At 35.9% G+C, this 24,003-nt stretch overlaps 2 protein-coding genes across 10 annotated transcripts; one reads left to right on the forward strand and one right to left on the reverse strand.

Moving 5' to 3' along the window:
• The first annotated feature begins 1,532 nt into the window (after window positions 1-1,532).
• LOC105800376 (ENHANCER OF AG-4 protein 2) lies at window positions 1,533-17,468 on the forward strand. 7 transcript variants are annotated; one of them, XM_052620842.1, is made up of 16 exons: window positions 1,533-2,029; window positions 2,646-2,722; window positions 4,849-6,741; window positions 6,831-7,350; window positions 7,465-7,573; window positions 7,864-7,976; window positions 8,070-8,257; window positions 8,714-9,347; window positions 9,429-9,897; window positions 10,574-10,669; window positions 10,768-10,861; window positions 11,282-11,461; window positions 13,780-13,886; window positions 15,267-15,382; window positions 15,721-15,854; window positions 16,798-17,468. In XM_052620842.1, exons 1-11 carry the CDS (start codon window positions 1,922-1,924, stop codon window positions 10,842-10,844), a joined length of 4,284 nt encoding a protein of 1,427 aa, XP_052476802.1. In that variant the 5' UTR covers window positions 1,533-1,921; the 3' UTR covers window positions 10,845-10,861; window positions 11,282-11,461; window positions 13,780-13,886; window positions 15,267-15,382; window positions 15,721-15,854; window positions 16,798-17,468. The 7 variants fall into 7 exon arrangements, with proteins under 7 accessions (XP_052476802.1, XP_052476801.1, XP_052476800.1 ...); XM_052620841.1 differs by lacking the exon at window positions 15,721-15,854 and having other exon boundaries at window positions 16,779-17,468; XM_052620840.1 differs by lacking the exon at window positions 15,721-15,854.
• On the reverse strand, window positions 16,505-22,837 carry LOC105800377 (vacuolar protein sorting 38). Of its 3 annotated transcripts, none has more exons than XM_052620843.1 (6): window positions 22,411-22,837; window positions 20,918-21,139; window positions 20,482-20,662; window positions 19,731-19,879; window positions 19,272-19,499; window positions 16,505-16,913 (listed from the first exon to the last, which is right to left on the reverse strand). In XM_052620843.1, the coding sequence occupies exons 1-6, from the start codon at window positions 22,612-22,614 to the stop codon at window positions 16,794-16,796; spliced, it is 1,104 nt and encodes a 367-aa protein (XP_052476803.1). In that variant the 5' UTR covers window positions 22,615-22,837; the 3' UTR covers window positions 16,505-16,793. The 3 variants fall into 3 exon arrangements, with proteins under 3 accessions (XP_052476803.1, XP_012486929.1, XP_052476804.1); XM_012631475.2 differs by having other exon boundaries at window positions 20,918-21,124; window positions 22,411-22,832; XM_052620844.1 differs by having other exon boundaries at window positions 20,918-21,146; window positions 22,411-22,551.
• Window positions 22,838-24,003: the final 1,166 nt, after the last annotated feature.

Consider the following 24,003-nt stretch of genomic DNA (forward strand, 5'->3'; position numbering starts at 1 on the left):
CTAAGTTTAATTAAAATCTATAGCAATAAATTTTTATAATTTAGTCTTTTTACTTAAATTAACTATTTATTTGACAAAATTAAGAGACCAAACTTCAATTAACATTTATACTAACCTCATAAATATTAAATTATAATATCTACGGACTCGAACATCGAAAATGAAATTCTGAAACCGCTATTTCGGACATCACCGAAAAACCAACTGTTACACAGTTTAAGTAAAATAAGATAAAATTAACAGTTTACTACTTCTAAATGGAAAAACCTAAAGAAATAATACAAAAATTGAGATATACTTTAGGGGACAATTTACCAATAAAGTGTTCGGTTATATATATAGTAAATATACATTTTGGTATCAAAGTTTACATTCAATGTGAAATTTAATACCCGGTTTTTTTTTTCAATTAAGTACTCATATTTGGTTCTTGTTATTGGAATTGGTACTCGTTATCTTAACGTTTTCCATGTAAGGTAATTAATATGTTTTATTTTTATATTAAAATATAATTATATATTTATTGTTTTAGGGTTTAGAGTTTAAGCACCAAATTAATTTCCTATTTCACGGTGTCGTGATTGGGTGAGGGGTGTCATCTTAGGTCATTGTTTGAGTGGGACTAGACGAGACCCTTCTCATGCTTTGATGCGATGGATTGACGAATGTGTCAAAAACCCATCCCAACATATCTTTTGCAAATTGTGTTGGCCCGCTTGGTGTGACATAATGTTTAAGTGAAGCATATTGCTTTCCTAATAAGGCCACGAGGTTGAGCCTTCGCCATGTATGAGGCTATGTGTCTTCAGGTTTCTATAATAATTGAATAATTTGGTGAGGGGGTTTAAGGTAAGGGTATAATATGAAAATAATAAGTTAATAGAACATTACATATATAATAATATATCAGATGCATATGATTTCGAAAATAACATAATTTAACAACTATTGAGAAATTGGCCAAACTACCAACCTCAAAGACATAAGGCACTTACATGTAAGTGAGGTACCACTTGAGCTCACATGTAGGTTATTTACATAATCAATATTATGCACTATACTGAAGCTTATTACATAAACTTTATGAGTTATATTTTTACCAATTAAGGCGTTTTCTTTCCATGAACCCTTCAAAACTCTCAGCGGACGTGAGAGACAAAATCCTACCGAAGACAAATACTTACAATTGTTAAGGATTTGCCCGACTAATTAATAGACGACACTTCGAAGATTCTTTTCGATAGAATCGTAAACTCCTTCGACAACTAACAATTAATCAAAATTAAAATTTCAATTAAAAAACTAAATCCATAAATATAATATAAAGTTATCAGTAGAGTTTCTAACTATTCAATGATGACATGGATGAAGTCACTCCAAATATCAACTCTCACAAGGGGAATTGCAAACAAAATTTAAAAAGAAAAAAAGGAAAGGAGAAAAGATCCTTAACGAAAAAACGCCGACAACATCAAAACGCAAAACTTGGCCTTTATTCCCCCCCCCCCCCCGGCTCATCACTCACATCACGCGCTCCAAATTAAAAAAAAAAATCTCCCTTTCAACTCATCTTCACCCGGCCCCTATCAATAATCAAAATAACAATCCCCTCTCTTTAGCTCTTCGCCCACTTCCTCCACCGTCTTCCTTATTTCTCTCTCTCTCTCTCTCTCTCTCTCTCTCTCTTGTTTTCTCTCGATGCCCTAATCACTCGTCCTCGCCGGAATTTCGCACGGCGCGTTGTCGCCGCCGGCGATATCCGTGGTACCAAACTTCCTAGTCTTTTTTTTCTATCTCTAGGTTTTTTTTTTGGGTTTTGGATTGGAATCTGGAATCGTATTTGGATTTGATTGCGGAAGGAAAGAATAACAACGACGACGTACAAGCACGGCGTCGAAGGATCTGTTAGGGTTTTAATCTTATGGCTGGAGGTCGTAAAAAAGGAGGGAACAAAGCAAAAGTTAAGAATTTAAGTTTGGGTGATCTTGTTCTTGCCAAAGTCAAGGGTTTCCCCGCTTGGCCTGCCAAGGTCTCTCTTCTTTTTTTTTTTTCTCTTTCCTTTTTATTTTATCATTTTCAGTTGTAGTTTTATTAGCTTGAATCCCGAGACTTGCAATTTGATGGTTATGTTTTTAATTTTTTATATGCTCACCTGTACTTATGAATTTGAATAAATCCATGATGAGTTTGGGGGATTTTCTTTTGAAGAAAGTTTTGTTTGATGTTGGTAAGGTTATTTTATGCTTACATTTTCTTACTTTGTAGTATATTTGTTGGTTTATATTCAATTTGTTTATTTTTTAAAGCAAGTTTTGTTATTTTGCGGGAGTCTTAGTTTTGGATTCAGTGTTCTCCATGCTTATGTTAGCTGATTGTGTTTTCAGTGTTTCAGATTTCGTACTTTGTTTTGTTTCTGAATTGGTTACTTAATGCAACTATGCAATTTTAATTTTGGGACTGAAAGAAATAGGACAGAACACAAATATATGTTTTTTTTTTTGTTGAATGATCTTACCAAGTTCATCAAAAAATTATTCAGGGGTTCTGATTTCTTTTATATTATTTTGTTGCTCAGAACTCGGTTATTTTGTGGTTTTGGTTTACCGTTGGTTATTGAGGTGGATTCTGTGGGTTATGAATTTCAGATTAGCCGGCCTGAAGATTGGGAGCGAGAACCTGACCCTAAGAAATATTTTGTCCAATTCTTTGGAACAGAAGAAATGTAAGTATTTCACATTTTACTCTCTATTTATCTGTTGAATGATTGAGATGTCAACATGGTGACTGAAGAGAGGCGATGCGTCTGTTTTAGGTTTTGCAATTTTGTTTATGGGTAGGAGGGAAAACACATTTTACCATAAGATGGAACATGAGATAAACACATGAAAGGTGTTACTGCCGAATTTCCTTCCAAAAATATTTATTGTGTTGTATAGTTCTATCCTAAATAAGGCGTTGAATATGCTGAATGCCAATCCTTGTTGCCAAGGCGTGTGCCTAGGCATCAGGACGCAGTGCCTGAATCTGTTAGCACCTCAAGAGCCTCTAAGAAAAGTCCCTTTTATGAGGTGAGGACTTTTATGAGGTGAGGACTTTTGGTGTGTAGGTGTGCTTGTAGCCAAATTTTAAGGTGCAAAAAAGGCATGTCTGAGTAGAATACCTATTGGCTTGTTTCTCTTTAAAAATTGTTATTTTTTTATTTTTAAAATAGAGAAGACTCACCCTTAATCTTCCCAAATAAATAAAAGGAAAATCTCTTATCTACTTTAGAAAACTAAAGTTGGCAAAACATGGATTTGGAACTTTTTTATCTTTTATAACCAATGGAATGAGCTTGTAATAGCTAACAGTGAAGCTCCAAATCAATGTTTCTGCTTGTTGAGGGCGATAGGTATATATATAACTAAAAATTATTTAACACAGCAAAGGACCTATTTTATAAAATTTTATTTGTTATTATGATTGTTTTGAATGCTATATTTCAACAATGCTTTGGTTCTTAATATAAATGCATTTGTAGGTTGCAGAGAATGTCAGTCATATTTTTCTAGAAAGCAGTACTATTTAGCTTAATTAGAGTCATTATCATTTCTTTTATTACTTAATTGCACTGTGCTGAGTTTGAATGTTGGTGTAGCTTATTTGGTATTGAATTGAACGGCATTGCAATTTTCCATTTTTTATTATTATTGACATTAAATAGATTTGTGAGTTAGATTCTTTGTATGCCGTGTTACATTTTATTTCACATTTTTATTACATATAGTTTTAGAAATATTTTCTGCTAATGACCCATCTTTATGGAGGGAGGGTTTATTCATAATTTATTGCTGTACTATTTAGGGTGCAATAAAGGATCCTTATTTTGTATAATGAAACTTTCTTTATCTGCTTTTCTTCTTGAATGTTGGATGGGCTGATTTTACAAATATCTTGAGACGAAAAATGTTTGAATGTATGGTTTCCAATTTTACTATCGTGTTATGGTTTGTCTTGAATAAGTAACTTAAATTGTGTCCAAATAGCTTCCCAACTTCTGACCATGAATTAGAGAAGCATCTCTGGTTTGATCATATTGTTTATTGTTATAATTTAGCAGTTTGAGATTTTAGCTGAAGTTTGTTAAGTGTCAACATACGGTGGTATGGTATAGCTGCAGGCCTTCAAGTAAAGGCATTTTAAATGCCCTAATAATAAGTTCAGCTGGAGTTATCCTTAGTAGCATTGGCATAAATGGTTTATTCATGTGTAAAATTAAAGGAGCTGTGTGAATATGTGGTTTGGTTTTTGGAAATGTTTCATCTGTTAAGGGTTTGTATTGTGATTTTTTTCTTTTAAATTTTTATCATGTCTTTGCATCCATATTTGCATATCTATAATCATGCTTAAGCAGTGAGGCTTAAATCTTAAACCTTGAATGGGAAACTTTATTCCTCTTTGGATTATAATGGTTCGATGATGATGCTTCTGCTCCTAAATTTTGTTTCAGACATCTGAAAATTTGTTGAAAATCAGAACCTGGTCTTTCTGTCTCTTGTTTTCTTCTTAATACTTGGCGGTGTATTCATTTTCCTTCAGTAAGTCATGTTCTTGCACATCTGAGCGAGTTGTAGGTTGAATATCTCCATTGTTTTTTTTTCCCTCTTAAAGCCAGTATTTGTGTAATTGGGATTTTCATACTTCATTGTTGAAGTTTTTGACGATGCCTTTTGTATAATGAGGAGCAATACTTTTCCTTCCTGGTAAAGATATGCATGCATCATTATTTTCTCGAGTGCTTTTTGAAGGTTGACTCATGTTCCAGTTGCTTACACGCCCCCGCCCCCTGTTGTGTTTCTTCTTTTGCAGAGCTTTTGTTGCCCCTGTTGATATTCAAGCTTTTACTAGTGAGACAAAGAGTAAATTGTCTGCCAAGAGTCAAGTTGTTAAAACTAGGTACTTTGTCCAAGCGGTTAAGGAAATTTGTGTGGCATTCGATGAGTTACATAAAGAGAAGTCCAGTGAATTGAGAGATGAAACTGATAAGTCAACACCTGGCTTTGAGGCTTCATCTGCTGATGGGGTTGAGGATGGTGGTGCAGAGGCCGACTTAAAGAATGGAAAAAGTGCAGTAGCACCTGGTGAAGAAACCACTAGTGTAGGAAAAGGTGAGAATAATAGTGAACATATAAAGCCATTAATTTCAGGTCATGCAGATGATAGCTCATCTCCACATATGTCTTCTGAGGGTAATGATAAAATTTCAAATGGTGAACAAGCTAAAAAGGAGGTGTTTTCTCCAGCATCTTTAGACGAACCTTCTCCTATAAAGGAGGAATTCTCTGATGATAAAATTGCTATAGCCAATTGCACTAAGAAAACATTGAGGGATGATCAGATGTCAAAGAAGATGGCTCCTGGGTCAAAGAAAAGAAATGTGCAAGGGCAGAAAAGCAGCAGTTCAGCTGCAACAACATTGAGGGATAATAAATCTAGTGGTTGTCTCGATCTGCCTGATTCTGAGGAGCAGCTGAAAGATAGAGTAAAAGGCAAAGTATGTAGTGGCTCTGTTAGAAAATTCTCATCAGATACTCTCAAATCAGATTCTAATTACACTGGTGGTAAGAAGGCAAAGGAATTGCTGAAAAGCAAAAGCAACTTGAAGGCTACTGATAATGTACTAGACGCTGCAGCCAATCCAAAAGGTGAGACTACTGGCAAGAAAAAAAGGGGTGAACCTGGACTTGGAAAGCTAAACTTCGGTGCAGATGAAGTTTTACATCCTGCCAAAAAGTCAAAGGTTGTAGATATGAAAAATGATGCTTCCAAGGGATCTATTGTCAAAAAAACGAAAGGTAATTCTCCAAGCTCTAACAATGTCAACAGCAAAGCTGCTAAACATTCAGAGTCTAAAAAATCCACATCTCATGTTTTAGCATTGAGAGCTCCAGTGTCCATGATTTCTGATGTTTCCGGTGATGAAGCTGTGCTGCCTGTATCAAAGCGCCATCGGCGGGCCCTGGAGGCAATGTTTGATTCAGGCTCTAGTAATTCTGACAATAAAATTGGAAAAAATCCTGTTGAATTGAAGAATTACAATTCAAGTTCTAGTCATGTGAAAATTCCAGGTACCCAATTGTCCAGAAGGCGTAGGGCTGTTTGCCTTTTTGATGATGATGATGAAGAAGATCCCAAAACTCCACTTCATGGAGGATCTATCCGGGATGTTAAAGTAACTTCTGTTGTTTCAGATGCTTCAAAAAGCAGTGATGTAAATCATTCAAGTGCTGCCAATGCTCAACGTAGTGTTGAAGAATCCAACCAACATGAGAACAATGGTCCTAAGGAGGCTTCTTCAAAATTAATGAACGATGTTGTGTCACCTACTCGACCACGAACTGTTACTCATGCCTCCATCACTCCTGAAAGATCTGAATCAGAACAATTGTCTTCAAAGGAGGCCAAACCAGACTTGATTTCCCTAAGGAAGTCTCCTCATCTGGTTTCTGCCACAAAACAAGTAGAACAACACAGAACTACTAAAGCTGCTGCCAAGGTTTCTGGTAATGGAACTCAGAAAAAGGCTCCATCTGTCTCTGTTAAGGGATTGGGTGTGACTTCTGAAGGTTTGAAGTCTTCTCAACAAATTCAGGTTTTGAGTCAAAGAAATAGACAAGCTTCTTCCGTAGAGAGACTGAAATCTACTCCAAAAGCAATTTCGCGAGGAAATGACACCACTTTTGTCACTGAAACTTCAATGGAGTATGGCTCTGCGTTACTCTTGTTATTTTTTATTACATTCAGTTAATATTTTTTGAGGTATTATATTACTTTTCATTGCGATTGTATAGATTCGATATCTTTAGAGAAGATAGAAGTGGTTCGTTGATTGATTCCAAAAATTCAGATTCTGCTATGTCAATGAAGCATCTTATTGCCGCTGCGCAAGCAAAAAGAAGACTAGCTCACTCTCAACAATATTGTCTGGGAAATCCTAGTTCTGCTTTTCTGTCAATGTCTGAGGCTCAGGGAGCGAGCCTCAGTCCTGCAGTTCAGCCTTTTCCCTCTGTGACCAACAATGAAGTGCAGGGTGATGGGCAGGGATTTGCTCATCGAACAAGTATAACTTCTCCATCAACCCTTGGTCACCTGTCAGGATCCCAAAATCAACAGGATACTGAAGAGACCGAAGAGAGAAGAGCTAGTTCTGGGCACATGGCAGCTGGAGGCTCTCTCAGTGGTGGTACCGAGGCGTCTGTTGCTCGAGATGCTTTTGAAGGAATGATAGAGACTCTATCGAGGACTAAGGAAAGTATCGGACGTGCAACTCGCCTTGCTATTGATTGTGCCAAGTATGGCATTGCAAATGAAGTAAGTTAAATATTATGCTTATTTATATGTGGTGCAAGATGAGCTTGCATCTGATGTTGTCCTTTTAAAGACTACTTTTTGGAAGGAGTTTTAGATTGCATAATCTGTGTGCAGGTTGTTGAACTTCTTATTCGGAAGCTGGAAAGTGAGCCCAGTTTTCATCGCAAAGTTGACCTGTTCTTTCTTGTTGATTCAATCACCCAGTGTTCACATAATCAGAAAGGTTGGTTCTCCTTGATTAGGAATGTGTTCAATTACTCCAATCCTGAATTTATGTGGTGCTGGCAGTTAATAAAATATGATTAGTTGTGCTTGTATAGCATTATTTTTCTTATTTGTTATGATATGGTGTACTTGTACTAGGTCACATCTTTAGACTTTTGAAGGATTGCTTCTTCATTTTAACAAGAACACTCCTTTAACTGCTTTTCTACTTGCATAATCACACACTGAAATAGTCAAATGTGATATATTAATGAAGCAATTAATAGGTTGTGGTTAATGTTTATTTAGGCATCGCTGGTGCTTCATATATCCCTACTGTTCAAACAGCATTGCCCCGTCTCCTTGGTGCAGCTGCTCCACCTGGAGCAAGTGCTCGTGAAAATCGTCGTCAATGTCTCAAGGTATACTATTATTATCATTGTAAGAAAGTATTCTTCTGTTCTTTCCAACAACTATCCCCTCTGGAGGATAAAGGAATCTTTTGTCTATACCAGGTTTTACGATTGTGGCTTGAGAGGAAAATTTTACCTGAATCGATTCTGCGGCGTTACATGGATGACATTGGAGTTTCAAATGATGATGCACTCTCAGGGTTTTCCCTAAGACGCCCATCTCGAGCTGAACGTGCTATAGATGATCCTATAAGAGAAATGGAAGGCATGCTTGTGGACGAGTATGGAAGGTCTGAAAGCTCTATCAACCATCTAAACCAAATTACTGTAATGATAATAAATAATATTATCCACTATATCCTATTGAATGGGTTTTATTTTGGTCTGGTTTGAGATATATTTGAAGCCAAACTAAGACCATAATTTACTTATCAGTTTGATTTACAGACCAAAGTAAAACCTTTTGTTTTTCAAACCGACCTGGATACCTTAAGCTGATTTTCAGCTTAGACCAAATTATCAGGTCTCCATTTCCCTAGGTCACCGTCATTGATCTGATTGGAATATTCTGCTCAGCTACTGCTTTTTGAGTTAATCTAACATTGTAGTTCTCTGAAATTACTAATTTTGAAGTATTTTGTGGTGGGTTTTCTAGCATTTGTGTCCCATCCTTTACATCCTAGTATTTGTCTCTTGAGATGAACATTAACTTCCTGACACATCCATTTTGTTGGTTTTGTAACCAGTAATGCTACATTTCAGCTGCCTGGCCTTTTGTCTTCTAATGCATTTGATGATGATGAGGAAGAGCTTTTGGACAGTCCTTGCGGAGAAGCTGCTGACGCATCACCTTTAGAAACAGCTCAGGCTTTAGTAGAGCTAGAAGCGTGTACAGTTACTCCAAGTGATAGGCGTCATTGCATCTTAGAAGACGTGGATGGTGAGCTTGAAATGGAGGATGTTTCTGCACACCAGAAGGATGACCGGCCATCATTCACTAATGATAGTCTTGAAAAGGACATGCAGCAGCAGGGCAATGATAGGATCATGGAACCAGCTTCAAGTAGTCCCAACGGATTCCCTCCTTTACCCGAGGGTTCCCCGCCATTACCCCCAGATTCTCCTCCACCACCACCACCTTTGCCACCTTCACCACCTCCGCCCCCACCTCCATCATCTCCTTCACCACCTCCTCCTCCACCACCTCTACCAACACTACCACCTCCTCTCCCTGCACCGCCTGCATGCCCTCCTCCAGCTTTCGTGCCCCAACCACCATTGCCCACTCAACCTATGCTACCTCCTCAGTCATCAATGCAGTCTTCACCTCAGTTGGCATATCAAGCACCTGTACCTCATGACTATCGGGGCACGCCAAATGTAAGCATTCTAGATGGTTCTTTGCTTGTTCTGGAGTATGTTAATACTTTTAAATTATAAAACCTATGCCTTCGTGTGCAGGGTAATCAGATGGTTCAAATTAGTGGAAGTGCTCCTCATGGGGGTCACATAGATGCTGCTGTGAAAAATGAATTGTTTCTGCAGCAGTCCCCTTGCTTTCCTACAGGAGCCCGAAATTCCCGAGAGGCTTCTGGATACAATTCTTCAAGGCAATTAGAATATGGGCATAATGAAATGTATTTAAATGCCCCATCCTCTCAACCAAGTCAACAGTTTCAACCTGGTAATACAGCTTTTGTGCAAAGGCCTTTACCCCCTAGCCTGCCGCAAACTTCGTCTAGCCATTTCTCATTCACAAAGCCTTCAATGCCACTGCATCCTCAGCATTCATACCCTCCACAATACTCACTGCCATCGCAACATGATGGCCGCAGGCCATTTGTTTCTGATGAACAGTGGAGAATGCCTGCAGGAGAATATATAGCAGGAAGAAATCCTCCATCTGCTGGTCCATTGTTTGTCCAAGAAGGTTTGAATTACCTTGTCTCTAACCACCATGAAGCTTCCATGATTGAAAGATGGATGTTTAGGGGCATTAATTTATGTTTTTGATCTGATCATATTGTTCTTACCTGCAAATTGAACATACGCGCCTCAATGGTTGTGGCAGTTGGACTTCTAACTGTTGCATGTTGTTATGGATGCTCTATTAAACTAAAAGAGAAAATTCCAAAAAATGTAGAACGTGTCAACATATAAATATGAAAGGCCTGTATCTGTAGGTTTTCAGTGGAACTGGTAGCATCACTTATAATCTATAAATAATGTTAGTGCAATAGTTCTGTTGAAGAGTACCTGTGTCTAGTAAACGAACTACTTATTTAACTTTATAAGAGCACCCACAAAGTTAGTGTACCAGATTGTAAATCCTGCTTTGGACTCTTGCCATACAAGCTGTTACATTTGGTGATGCTTTGCCAGTATCTAAACTCCTTTAAGAGCTCAGGTTTAAGTCCATGAATTTGTATTTGAGATGTTATTTTGATTTTACTTCATGCACATTTCATGTGCACAGCTTCTTCATTCCTTTGTGGAGGACTTATGCTTATAAGATGTATCTATGGAAGTGTTATACTCTTTCCTTTGTTGAAAATTTGACCTGTAGTCTCTACTTTTTTATGACACTTCTATTATTTTTTTGGCAGCTTACTTTAGACCACCTGGTGAAAGAACGCCTTCAAATAATTTGGCTTTTCCGATTGCTTCCACCAATACTTTACCAGCTGGAGCTCCAAATTCGGGTATTGCCATTTTGTTTTGTCTTGGTTTGCTTGTAATTCCATTTAAATAATCAAGCACCTATTAAACGAGAGAATGATGTCATGGTTGTATCTTTCAGGTCATGGTGTTTCACCCATGTTGCCGTGTCGACCAGATGTGTCTACCATTAATTGTTGGAGACCAGCTCGAGAATAAGGAAATAGTCTTATTAGGTACTTAGTCCATAATTGTATATTCATGTTTGTTAATGGATCTTAGCCCAGAAGTTTTTATCTTTATTACTATTATGGTAGAACATTTCTTCTTTGTTATTGAAGTGAAAATAAAATTTTCTGTTGTAGAATTTGTTCACATTTTTGTTTATTTTTCTTTTGAAATATTTTGCCCCTTTTGTTGCAACAATGGAGAGTGTATGTTGTTGTTTTTTTTTGTTTACATGTAATCTCCTTGCTTATGTGTATAATTTTTTCCCCTTTCATCTCTATTTTCTGCTAAAAAATAGGGGAAGTTTATTCTTCAGTGTAGGAGGAATCTAAAACTAAAACTCATCACCCTCTCTGCCCTGTCCTTTTCACTTGTTGATCAGTTCTGCTTTGCTTGTGAGTTGACTTTCTTTTTTTTTTTTCTGGTAGTTGGCTGCTAGACAAGTTACATTAAAAGGTGGTTCAATTTGTGGACAACATACAATTTTCACGTGAAGGCTGTGTTGATAACTTGTGGAGACCCTTGGCAGGATTGTATATTGTAATTTTTCCTGACAAATGTATCCCGGGAACATTTGCTTCTGAGTGTAGGCCCATGTTTCTGACTTGGTTAGTACATCTGTTCTTAGCTTCTGTGTAAATATACTGACTTTAAGAGAAATTTATTCTTGGTACAAATTTGATAATTGGTCACTTAGTCATTTTTAAGGCATTTAGATTTATTCTCTATTCAAAAGTTGCGCTTTTTGTTGCGTTAATTGCATGTGATGCTGGCTTTCTCTTTGGAGCCACATTCACATAAGTGCATGGAGCTCATGTTTAATGATTTTCTTTTGGGTTTGATAGGAAGCACGGTTGTATCTGAACATAGCTGTGACATTGTTGATTTGTTGTTTAGATGCAACTTGGGTTCTTTACTAGATATGCCAATCATTTTTATGATCTTTTGGAAGAAGGGACTTGTTTAAGCACGGCATTCGTTTCCAGATTTCCCCTCTCCACCTATATTAAGTGAAGCAGAGATATTGTAGTTAACTATGTATAAAACTTTAAGCAGCAATAATTTAAGCTGTGAAGGGCCATTTACTGGAATGGTTTAGGCATTCTCCTTGTAACTTGTGATCCTAGATGATAAATTGGCATAAGCTCCTGAACTGTCTTCTTTATGTTGTTAGTGGTGGTAGCAAAATTTTGGTATTTTTGACTCTCTTCTTTCAGGATTCTTAATCACCAAACCTTATTTTGAGGCTTTTGAATTGATAGTTTTGGTAATAGTTCAACTTCATCTGTGACTTTTTCTTTGTGTGTTTTATATAGAACATCTTTTTTAAAAAGAAAATAGTATTTGTGTTTGATGATTTTCGGTGCCAGAAAGGTTAAGGTTAATATAAAAAGGTAGAAAAGTAAAATCGTAGTAGGTACTGAAGACTGAAAAGAAGACATAGTTTTGGACACCAAAATTGAGAAAGCGCGGCAAATAGAATGGAACAGGGGGGGTAATGTATCTTTTTGTGTCTTCACATTTGGAGATGGAGATCAGATGAGACATTTTGGTATTTTATAGGACTTGGATTCATTTGTTTTAAGTCTAGTGACTTTGATAGTTGGATTTAGCAATTGTCCTTTTAAATTGCTACTTGGGATCTATGCCTCCAAGTCTAGAGACAGATGGCTGCATCCAGCTGGAGTGCTTATTTGGATCATTGCAGGAAAAGAAAGTCAACTCTATGCTATATCTTCCTACATCGCCATTGAGATGAGTAAACCTGTATATGTAGGTGCTTTGTTGGTGGTTGCTTTTTATGTGGTTGTTTGGATGAGCATGGTTTAGATATATAGGTACCAAATGGCATGTATCTTTGCATGGTTTTTTCCTGGTAATTCTTGAGCTTTCTCTGCAATTTAATTAATCAAGTTCCTTCTGGACAAGATTTGCATCTCATTCTGTGAGCCAGATTTTAAGCCACAGGTAGCTATAAATGCTGAATCCTGATTTCACTTTAATTTTTAGTCGTATAATGTTTGTCCCTCTCCAAATTCTTAATACGCTATAAATATTGCAGCTACAATTTTTTGCAAATGACTGCAAATTTCTATATACTGCAACAGCAGTACTTTATTGGTTGCAACTAGTTCAGAAATGCAAGGCATAATTGTTATTTCTGGTCTTGTATGCTTCAACAGTGTTGTTTTTCCTATCTTCTTAGGAAGACTTCTTCAAATGAAATTTGTACAGAAATTACACAAAGGAATCAGATTTGGGAATTGCTACTAATAGGTTTTACCATTGATCTTTTCCCATTTTTTTATTCTCTGTTTTTAGTATCATTGTTGGAGGTGGTCAATTGGCTGAGGAAGGACTTACATAGTGCATATTTATAGGTGCAACTGAAAGGTTAAATCTGGTTATTTAGCCATGATGACCTTTAACTGTATGGTTACCCTTGCAGCTCGAGGTCCTTGAGGTTTTACAACTGTTCTAAGCATCACGATGTATCTTAAGTCTTTTTGAACTGTGTAATATAGTCTTTCATATAGAAACTCTAATGAACAAATATCTCTCAGTTTCATTTTCTAGACTTGCATGTAATGCAAAATTTTAAGCAGATATTTCCAATGTTGGGTAGCATGGAAATTGGTCTAATTTGGTATAATCAAATCTCAGTAAAGTGAGGTTTTTGGTGCTATAGAAGTGTACTATTACTTTTTTGAAGGTAGAAAACTTCACTTAATGTTAGATGCTTTAGTGGAAATTTCTGAAGATGAGAATGTGGGGAAATTGGTGAATGAATCTTTGCATACGGCTTCTACTTTCCTTAAAAATTTATCTATGTTGTCTACTCAGATCTTTCTTATAGAATGCTTGCTGGACATGGTAGTTTTAAAGTTCTAAACTAGCTGACATTCAATAGAATATTGTATTGCAGCAGGTTCAACTATGATCAAACAGGAATACTGAAAGGTCAAAAGTTTGGCGTTTAACTATTGGTGCAAAGTGAAGGAACCATGGGTTTTTGATGTGTAAAGAAACATTGTAAGTAGATTTGGATAATATATTCTAATAGTTGCGGACACTGCATGATAACAGTGAATTTGGTCTTTAGCTAGAAATTAAATTGTTGATTAGGGTCTCAAAGAAAGATTTTGTGAGGTTAAGCAAGCAAAATCCAGGGTAGTTATATGTGCAGAAGTTGTTAGGAGTCTGATAGTGATAACATAAAATACTTGAGATAAGGCTTCTTGAATTTTCAGTAAACTGGGGAACTGCTAATCACCCTTAGCCCATATGTTCTAATATTTTGCCTAGATAGTGATTTCAATGTTTTCTCTCAGTACATAGAGGAGATAGTTTTCAAGATGGATGTGCATTTTATTTTAGTGAATTATAAATGAGTAGTCAGGCTGACAGCCAGTTATTAGATTTTTCAAGTTGGGGAATCATCCAAGAATTTACTCTGGGTTGTCAGATTGTGTGGAACTAGAAAACTGCAACATCTAGGCATTGGCTTTGAGTAGTGTGTCATATTTGTACGCGTTTCGTTCCCCATTTTCTACAGATTAGAACAAGTCTCTTCATCGATGTCTACTGTCCTTTTGAGTCTTTTCCTGCTTAAAGCCTCAAAACTCTTTGAGTGTCATTAATTATTCTCTTATCGTCATGATTACCTTTGGCTCGTTGCAAGTACACTATTGAACTAGAATGTGCCCTTTGAATCTCCTGGCCCTCCCTCCCTGGAGATAGAAATGATTAAATCCATATAGCTCATCTTCTCAGATTTGAACTCTTTCAGGTGAAGTATTACCTAGCCGTGTTTACTGTAGTATTTTAACATGGCTTTCTTGTCTACTACTAGCTAGATAGGGAACTCAAGTATTTTGTTTGCTTACAATGGCAAAGTGATTTTTTGAACATTTCTGATAGATTGCAAAATAACTTCGAAGATTGAGGTTGAAGAAAAAATGAGTGTTCAGTGGTATGAATTTAGAAGTTTCCCTATTGCTGTGTATATTCCAAGCCTTTGTTATATTTGCTTGATCATAAATTATTACCTTCTTACCTTTCTTCTTACTGGGTTTGTTTCCATTTTTTATTTGATATTAATGTAAATGATTGTTGGATTTATCTTGATTCCCACCCTGGTTGGCTTAGAGTAATTCAACTTTGCAATAATTATTAATTTTTGAATTATTGATCTTCGTAGAGAAGCAAGCAGTATAAACTATGCCAACCGGTTTACTAGTAGTCTATGAACCATTTTGAAGCTTAACTCATGTTTTACATTTATTTTTCTTCTAGTTAAAGAAAAGGGTAGAAGGAAAAACCAATTATGGCATTGATATTCTTTTTATGTTTTCCAATTGATAAAAAGAGAATTGAGTTGAGAATAATATGGTCATTACTTGTATGTCACAGGTTTTGAAAATCATATAATCTGAAATATCTCTATTTATGGTGTTGGAACTTGGATATCCACCAATGTTGACAGATCCTACTCCTAAGCGTGAAGCAAAGTACCACCAAATGTCGAGGTAAATATTTGACATGGATTCTTGACTCTAAACCATGCTTGGAATTTTTTTGATTTAGTTAGAGATACAAGATAGGATGCTTCTGTCAATGTGTAGGTAGTTAGAACTTTGAAAATTTTTGGCTAAAACATCCTTTGTTTATAAGGTAACATGTACTATTATGTACATTACACACATAGTGTTGCATACTACCTTGAGTTTTGTTTTGCTTGTATTTTATGTTTGTTTTCTAGTTAATTCATTAAATTTCTGAAGTTATGCTGGGACTAAGGTTACTGATATATAGTTGATATTGTTTTTTTTTTCTTTCTCATTTGTTGGTTTCTTGTATATCGTAGCCCCTTGTGTAGCTAACGCCCCCTCCCTGATACAAAATTCTTAATATCAAGTTGCACCGTAAATTGGGTCCTTACTGGTGTTCTATGTTTCATGGACTCGAGCGAGCATTGGATAGGAGTATATGTCTAGATGGGTATGTTCATTCTTTTTTAAAGTTTTTACATGTATTTTGGAGGGTCCTTGGAAGTTATTCTCATACCCATGCGTCCGACATAGGTAGATGTGATATTTTGGCGCTTAAAGAATAATGAAAGAGTCGAAGCAACATAACTAATGTGGTTAGTCAGATAAGAATTAAGATAGTCCCATTTGAAATGGTTGATATTAGTACCAAGAACAAAATAGTCCCGTTCGAGTATGTCAAATCTTTGTTCCTGTTCAGTATGTCAAATATCAATATCGACAACTATGAAATTCTGTGAGGATCGGGTTAGGGGATGGGTAGAGTGTAGTCTGCTTTAGGATTAGGCACCCAAAGTACTACAATGTAACCAACTAATAATATGCATCACAATATGCATGCATGCATCAGGCAGTTATTATAAAAGAAAAGATCATGTCTTCGCCAACCCCTATCATATTATTTAGCATATGGCTATTAATCAATATGGATTATTAAGGATTCTTTAAATTGTTGAATTATTTTTGGGGTTTCCCCTCGTACATTATTAACACCTCGACCATCTAAATTTACCTCACTTTTATGTGCAATGACATGGGCATGGGCATGCAATTATTGGCTAGATGGGGTACGTACGATAAAATTAAAATGTCAAATACAACTTTAGCGTAATCCATTTAAGCTTTAAGCAAGAATTTAACCTACTTTTTGCTCGTCTTGGCAAATTTATTGAAGGTTTAGAAACTTGACAATCAAGTAACATTCATACACAATAATCTGATTTCCAAATCCTTCCGGACCCAGTTTTTATATATAAATGATATGCTCTCTAAGGGTGACCTTCCTAACAGCCAAGACCTTTGGAGGGTTATTGAACGTGCTTGGTAAAAAATTCGCACCCAAAGTACTACAATGTAACTAACTAATGATATACAGTTGTATCCCTTTTATTCAGGAGGTATCTATGAATTCTGAAGATTGGACACACCTCAGAAGCTCCTTCAGATTTGCTACCAAATGCCGTGGCCCTAAGCTGTCCTCACCGATGAAGTTCAAAAGTTGCTCAATATCCTGTTAAAATAAGCAAGACAGACTATGAATTCGTTGCAAATGGAGCATTAGAAGAACACACACAGAAGACAAGTAAAAAATGTCGTGCATCTTGACCAACTTTTTATCCATTGGCCCTGGGTGTTTACCTTATACCATGTCGTGGGACTGAATTGTGAGAATTGCTACTGCTAGCAGTGTGTGTGAAGCAGTGATTTACTTCTGCCGGTGGTGTGAAGAAGCTAACTTTTTGCCAGAAAGGAAGATTAACTAAACCTTCACACTTGGTACAACAGATTAAGAACCACTAGCTACTCTCGTTATGTTGCCATGGGTGGAGCACACATACTTTCGATAATGTGCTAGAGGGTATTATACTCTCAACCAATTGATATAACCTCTGAAAACAGCTTTTGCTAAAACTCAAGTAATTTCTTGAAAGCTTTCTTTGGATATCAAACTTTCAGAGTTCAGAGATGTTTATTCCTGATAAGACGCTCGAAAACTAATTGTTCCTCTAAACAAGTTGTAAAATCCAATCAGCTCAGCAAGTTGCTAAGCACAATTAGATTTGTATATGAGCATGTTTTCGGCATGTTACCCTTCTGTGCTCAAAGTAGTGTCATTTTATAATCAAGATAACAAAATTCAACAGTAATATCTCACGTTTCCAAGCACTGGGGTCTAGCTTAGTTGGTTTATCAGCTAGGATTAGGGTAGGCAAAATCTTCCGAACCCGTTGGATTCCAACCTAAACCTATAGATTGGATTGCTTTCCTTTAAAAAGGTTCAGGGGCAGAGCAGATCAGGCCTGGTTCTATAATATATATATAGCTAGAAATAGATATATTGCAATTGGCTTAATTGATAGATCTTTGGCAGAGAGCTCTAGTTAAGGATTCGGAAGGTTAAGGTCAAAGGATTAATTCATTTTGCGGTTGGGTTCAGGTGCTAGACCTGAAGTTTTGGGTTTGAAAAGGATACCAGAAGGAAATATTGCAAAAATCAGCCCTGATCAATTGCCAGGCCTACGTACATTTAAAAGATTATATCTTATAGGTTCTGGGATTCAAATTCTAGCATCTAAAATCCCTTTCCCTATGTCTGGGCTATCGTCTTCTTCATATCCTAAAAACGGAGAATCCAGTTTTTAACACAATTTATAAACCTTAGTCTCATTCTTGCAAAATATCCACTTGCTTTTTCCTTACACAAGTCCCCTTTTTCAATCCAAAAACGATATTTGGCCATAACCATTTTCAGTGATATGTGACGAGACCAAGGAAAAGCAACTTAAACTAATCTACTAATGATTGACTCAACCCCCTCCCGTGTATTATGCATAGATATCAGTGTTTGGTCCTTGTTATATTTGAAGTTCACTGAACATCATAAAATGTTCAATTGTCATAGTCAATGGCAATTTCTTTCACCAAAGCATTATCAGAACAGCCAAAACATACATGATATGATAAGCATGAATATAATATTAGATACAACGGTATAGAGAATGTAAATAAGCAGAGAATGCAGAGCTGGGGTACGAGATTTTATGTCTGGATCTCCTTTTGAGATAAAAGGGACCTGTGCCCAGCACATCTCAGAATACGTGGAAAAACTATTAAAAATTGAACGTGCCCTTGTAGGACACATATCCATGAGTCGAGAGTTACATAGTAGGGTATTATCATCATGGTTTTAAGTAATTACTTAATAATCCTATAATCGACATTTAAGAATAAGAGCTAAGCAAATTAACATTCACGATGTACAAGGACTAGAGTAAACTTCAAGAAAAAAAATGAAGATAAACCACAATGAAAGTTAGGAAGCAGTGTAAAACTTATAACAATGACGTTAGTGGATTTCTTCTTAAAGAATTTGCAAGTAAGGCATTAGAGAGAGAGGGAAAAACAAAAGAACATTGGAAAAGAATTTTTCAAAATATGGAAACAAGTCAAGAGAAAGTTCCAATAAGGGAAAGGAAAAAGTTCAATCATTACTTTTCGATTTAAATTTTTAGTTTACCCATGGAGAATGGGATTTCAGTGCTACACCCCTTTTTGCATGTCAGGTGTGGCTATCTTCAGATTCTTTCAATCTGTTTATAATCCTTCATAAGGATTACATGATCCCCTGATGTGGCCAGTGAAGGTTATAGGCAAGTCTTTAAGAGTAATGATGAACCATGAATAGCCACTACCAGAGGCATGATATTGAGTTATAAAGGCTAAAGGACAAATAAGCACACTTTTTCCAAGCAGTGGATGAACAGCATCTTATAGAATAGTAACTGTAGTTGTAACCGAATAACATACATAAAAAACATGCAAAAGGAAAACAATTCACCAAAAGAAATGGTAGGACGTGAAAACTCACCTTGCTTAACAAGAATATAGCGTAAGCTGCTCTTGTTGTGTCTTGACCTTTTAAAAACAACGGAAATTCTACAGGCTTCACAGTTGCAGAAAGTGGTGTTTTCCATGATAAATCCAAAGTTGTAGGCCCTGCTGGAGGTACATTGTCGTTGACATAAGAGCAGGAACCACCCAAGCGCAAGGGATAACGCAAGGGAACTTGTAAATATGAAGCAATTAGTGAAACAGCCTGCAAAATGCAAACAAGGGAACAAGGAGAAAGAAAGAATAATTAGGTAAATTAAAACTATTGCCTCTGCAAGAGAAGCAAGCTATAAAAACTATGCTTGGATCCTAGCAATATAAAATAACTACATCATTTTCATTCTTCGAGCAACAAAAGATTTCAGCTAGAGCACTATCAGAAAACAAATTCAGTAATAAAGGTTAATTTTATATTAAGCAAAGAAATGGAACGCACATGTGCAACATATCCTAAGGCAGTTGCAGATTTCTGAACCTCCTTTTTGTCAGTGAAAAAACTCATCTTCGTAAAAGGACGCATGGTGAGATGCAGACCCAATATCGTCAAGGTTCCATAATTAATGGGCTTAGATACAGAAGAATTCCCTGGTAAAGACAGCAACAGAAGGAAATTAAACTCAACATATCATCCAGCACCACCATTTGTGGAAATCAAAACAATAATCAAATACATAGCCATGAAAGTTAAAATATGGCAATAATCCATTGAGTGCATACACAAAATAATGGACTGCTAAAACGGGAACTATCGAATTACATGTGAAACAGGTGGAGTGATAATTATGGTACTTGGCTACTAGAAACCATAAGAGTGTGTTTGAGCAGGGAATTCTAAAATTTTGAAGAAATAAATAAAAGATTTAAAATGCATCAATTCATACTGCTAGAAGAATATTTGGGTCATTGGAATTTCATGAGTTAAAAAATATATTCTTTTAAAAAAAATATACTAAAATTGAAAAGTATATATATGTGTAAAAAAACATGCAATCATTTTGGACATCCAAAATTCTAAGCACAAAAAATAAGGTACAAACCATGGCATACACCACTGTGAATCTAATATAAATTAAGAATAAATAGGAAGAGACATTGTTTACTTGGGAGACTGGCTGCCAATTCGAACCATATGTGGGCTTTATTGAAAATGGTTTAGTATTTAGTAACCCCAAAACTGAACACGTTACCTAGTCTACTACTACTTGGATAGGATTCAAGTTCTTCCTCTTGTGCAGGTCCAACCAAGCTCTTTACAGGATAGAGCAAAGAAACTTGTGATATCATATATTGTTGCCTTGCTCGTAGCTTCCTCTGCATGTTTTTCAGCTTAATGTAACCCCTTTTTTCATTTAGAGTTCTATTTGATTCCTGTAATAAAAACAACAGATAAATAACCATGCTGTGATAGAATACCATTGGAGAACTATCCAAAGGAGTATATAAATGAGAATCCTTCCGGTCTAAACCCCACATCCACTGATGGAGGGGGAAGAGAGAAAGTGAAGATTTCTAGCATTTGAGGGGTGAATGCCTAACATCTAAAGCTTGTAAAATATCATAAAATCCAACCTTCCTCAAAACATCAAATGAAGATAATTGACATTAAGTAAATAAGTACTTCACCTGCAGTCGCTTCCTTGCAACAGAAAGAGAGGTACCAGCAACCAACCATGATCTCAACTCAGCACTAAGCATTTTCTCCTGTTTTTTAGCATCCTCTGTTGCAACCTTGCAACGCGTTGACATGTTTCCCATCATCACTTTTCTTGCCACTAGTCTCTCACGCATTTCCTCAAGCTCATTTAATCGAGTCAATGACTCAGTTTTAACCTGCGCAGCATGTTCCTACCATCTAATCAGCGGACTAATTAATTAGGTCGAAGATATCTCACTGAGAGAGAGAAAGTGATGCACACAGACTATCAATTAACAAACTCCATCAAGCACTTCAAGAGTGATACTGCTCCTTTTTCTAATGATATGTTCAAATTATAATACAAATCAATTTTAAGGGACCTAAAGGAAAGAAAAAGAACTTGAAGAGGAGAGAAGGAATTGAATAGAAAGAATAAATCAAAGAGGTATGAACAGCAAGAAATTTAGAAATAGCACGGGTTTGGAACAGTTAACCAAAGGCATCCAACCAATAAAAGATGGCTGTCATTTCAATTTTTCACACAGTAGAAACAATTGAATATTCTTACTATCCAAATATCAGGACATTCGTAGGCAAATATTGTGCTTAGATTGTCTTACATTTCAAAGAGCAAACAGAAAGTAAATGAAACAGAAAGGAACTAACATCATTATTTTGGTACTCATCAGATATGGGTTGAATATTTAATATATTCTCAAGGAAAATCGGTCACTTCACCAAGGTGATTATCTTCTCCTTTTTTCCAGTAAAGCTTAACAAATAAGTTCTCTTTCTTATCTTCTTGATAAAGCATTTTAGCAAGCAAATAGAAGTCGTAAATCCCAGAAATGTATTTTCTTTCTGCTCTAGGACTAAGACAGCTATCAAAAACAGCTAATAGAAATTTAATGGGAAAATATTACGAGATTGTCTTTGTAACACTGTCTGAGAAAACATTTTAATTCTACAAGCGGATTAAGAGGTCGCAACATGTTTCACTATAACCTAAGGGTATGTCTCACCTTGCCAATACTGCTTTTGGAGTCTAAAAACTTCACCATTGATGGGTGAGATAATTTCTCGAATATAATATAGCAGAAGAGGAAAGTAAATCTTCATCTTACTATCTTTCAAAATAACAACATTGAGCATACAATTAAGATATGTTGTATATTACAGTCTTTCATAACTCATAGAATTCACTGAACATCACTACATCTTTTCAATATTTGATCCCACTATTTTACAAACTTCATTTCTGTGTTCTAAATAAGGAAAAAATTACTTAATATATCAATCAAATTACTACCATAAATTTCTAAAAATTTCAGCAACACCTGCTTTCTCTCAAGCTACTACAGTCAACCAACAATTAAAATCCCAAATTTCCTTTACCATCAAGAACTCCTTTTTTCTCTCTTTAAATTCCGGCCAGCCTATAAGCGAATTTTAACCATAATTCGATCAGAAAAAGCGTTACCTGAATAAAATACTGAAGCTTTTCTTGAAGATTTAGCTTCTTCTCATTAGCTTCTTTAAGGGCAGAAGTTAAACTCCACAATCTAGCAAGCTCATGCCCGAAATCTTCCCATTCGATTATTTTCTCATTTTCTTGTGTTGCATTGATTTGCGTCGGGTCGCAGATTAGGGTTTTGTCTTGGTCTCGTTGTTCTGGATTTTCCATGAAAGAAATAAGGAGGAAAGCTTTCGATTTTGTAAGTTTAAGAGGAGGTCGTAGGTCGACCTCATCGTACTGGGTCTTGCCCGGTTAGAGTTTTGTTAAAAAAAAAAAATTCACAGCGATTGAATCATTTTCTCGCAAAAATTTGTCTGGAATGGAAAATTTTCTCGGAAAAAAGCAGAGGGGTAAAAGGAGGAAAACAAATGTCTATATTTTGTATTTTTCTAATTTGCCAAAGGTCAACGATTTTGGATCGGATCTAAAAAATCTTTTTAAAATTTTAAAATTAATACTATATATGTATTTTTATGAGATTTTCTTTTAACATTGATTTTTTTTTTATTTTCTGCCATTGATGTTGATTTCCCTTGTAACACCCCTTAACCGTATCCAACACCGGAATAGGGTACGAGGCATTACCAAAACACATACACTTGTAAACGTATTTAACCGAGTTATAAAATTTCATCAAAATTAAAACTTTCAAAATAATTAACATGTTTCTATAACTTTTCACAATATATGCTCAAAATATTATAATCATAATAATTAGGACCTGCGAGACCCGATACATACTCATGCAATTTAATGCTTCATTTCCATTTCATTCAATTCGCAATTTCTCATGCTCATAATTTAAATCATATCACTAGAAATTTCCATTTAATTCACGTACAATTCAATGACATCAAATTCAAAACTAATACGTATTTACCATTTAACTCAATGTTTATTGATTATACCATTCAATAACACATTTATGAAATTCTCAATTTAGCAATGAAAATATCACTTTAGTTTGAATAACAACATCGTCCGATATAAATACACTACCACTTATCCATTTACTTTAATTCTTTCGGGCCCATTTGTCACTTACCATCCTTAATCAAATTAGGGAGCAGTCACGGAAAATTGAGTACTTCCTTTCACTTTGCCATAGTATAACTATGGTCTTACGTATGATCACTTATCACTTGTCCCGATCGGATAAGTGTAGCCACCTATCACTTTGTTTCTTGATCAGATAAGTGTAGCCACTTATCACTTTGTTTCTTGATCAGATAAGTGTAGCCACTTATCACTTTGTTTCTTGATCAGATAAGTGTAGCCACTTATCACTTTGTCTTTTGATCAGATAAGTGTAGCTAAAGCTATTACTTATCACTTTGTCTCTTGATCAGATAAGTATAGCCGAAGCTATCACTTTTCACTTGTCACTTGATCAGATAAGTGTAGCTAAAGCTACCACTTATCACTTTGTCACTTGATCAGATAAGTATAGCCGAAGCTATCACTTATCACTTTGTCACTTGATCAGATAAGTATAGCCGAAGCCATTACTTATCACTTTCCACTTGTCACTTGATCAGATAAGTGTAGCTAAAGCTA

This window comes from Gossypium raimondii, chromosome 9 (genome assembly GCF_025698545.1).
Source record: "Gossypium raimondii isolate GPD5lz chromosome 9, ASM2569854v1, whole genome shotgun sequence".
In the NCBI taxonomy this organism is placed as follows: domain Eukaryota; kingdom Viridiplantae; phylum Streptophyta; class Magnoliopsida; order Malvales; family Malvaceae; genus Gossypium; species Gossypium raimondii.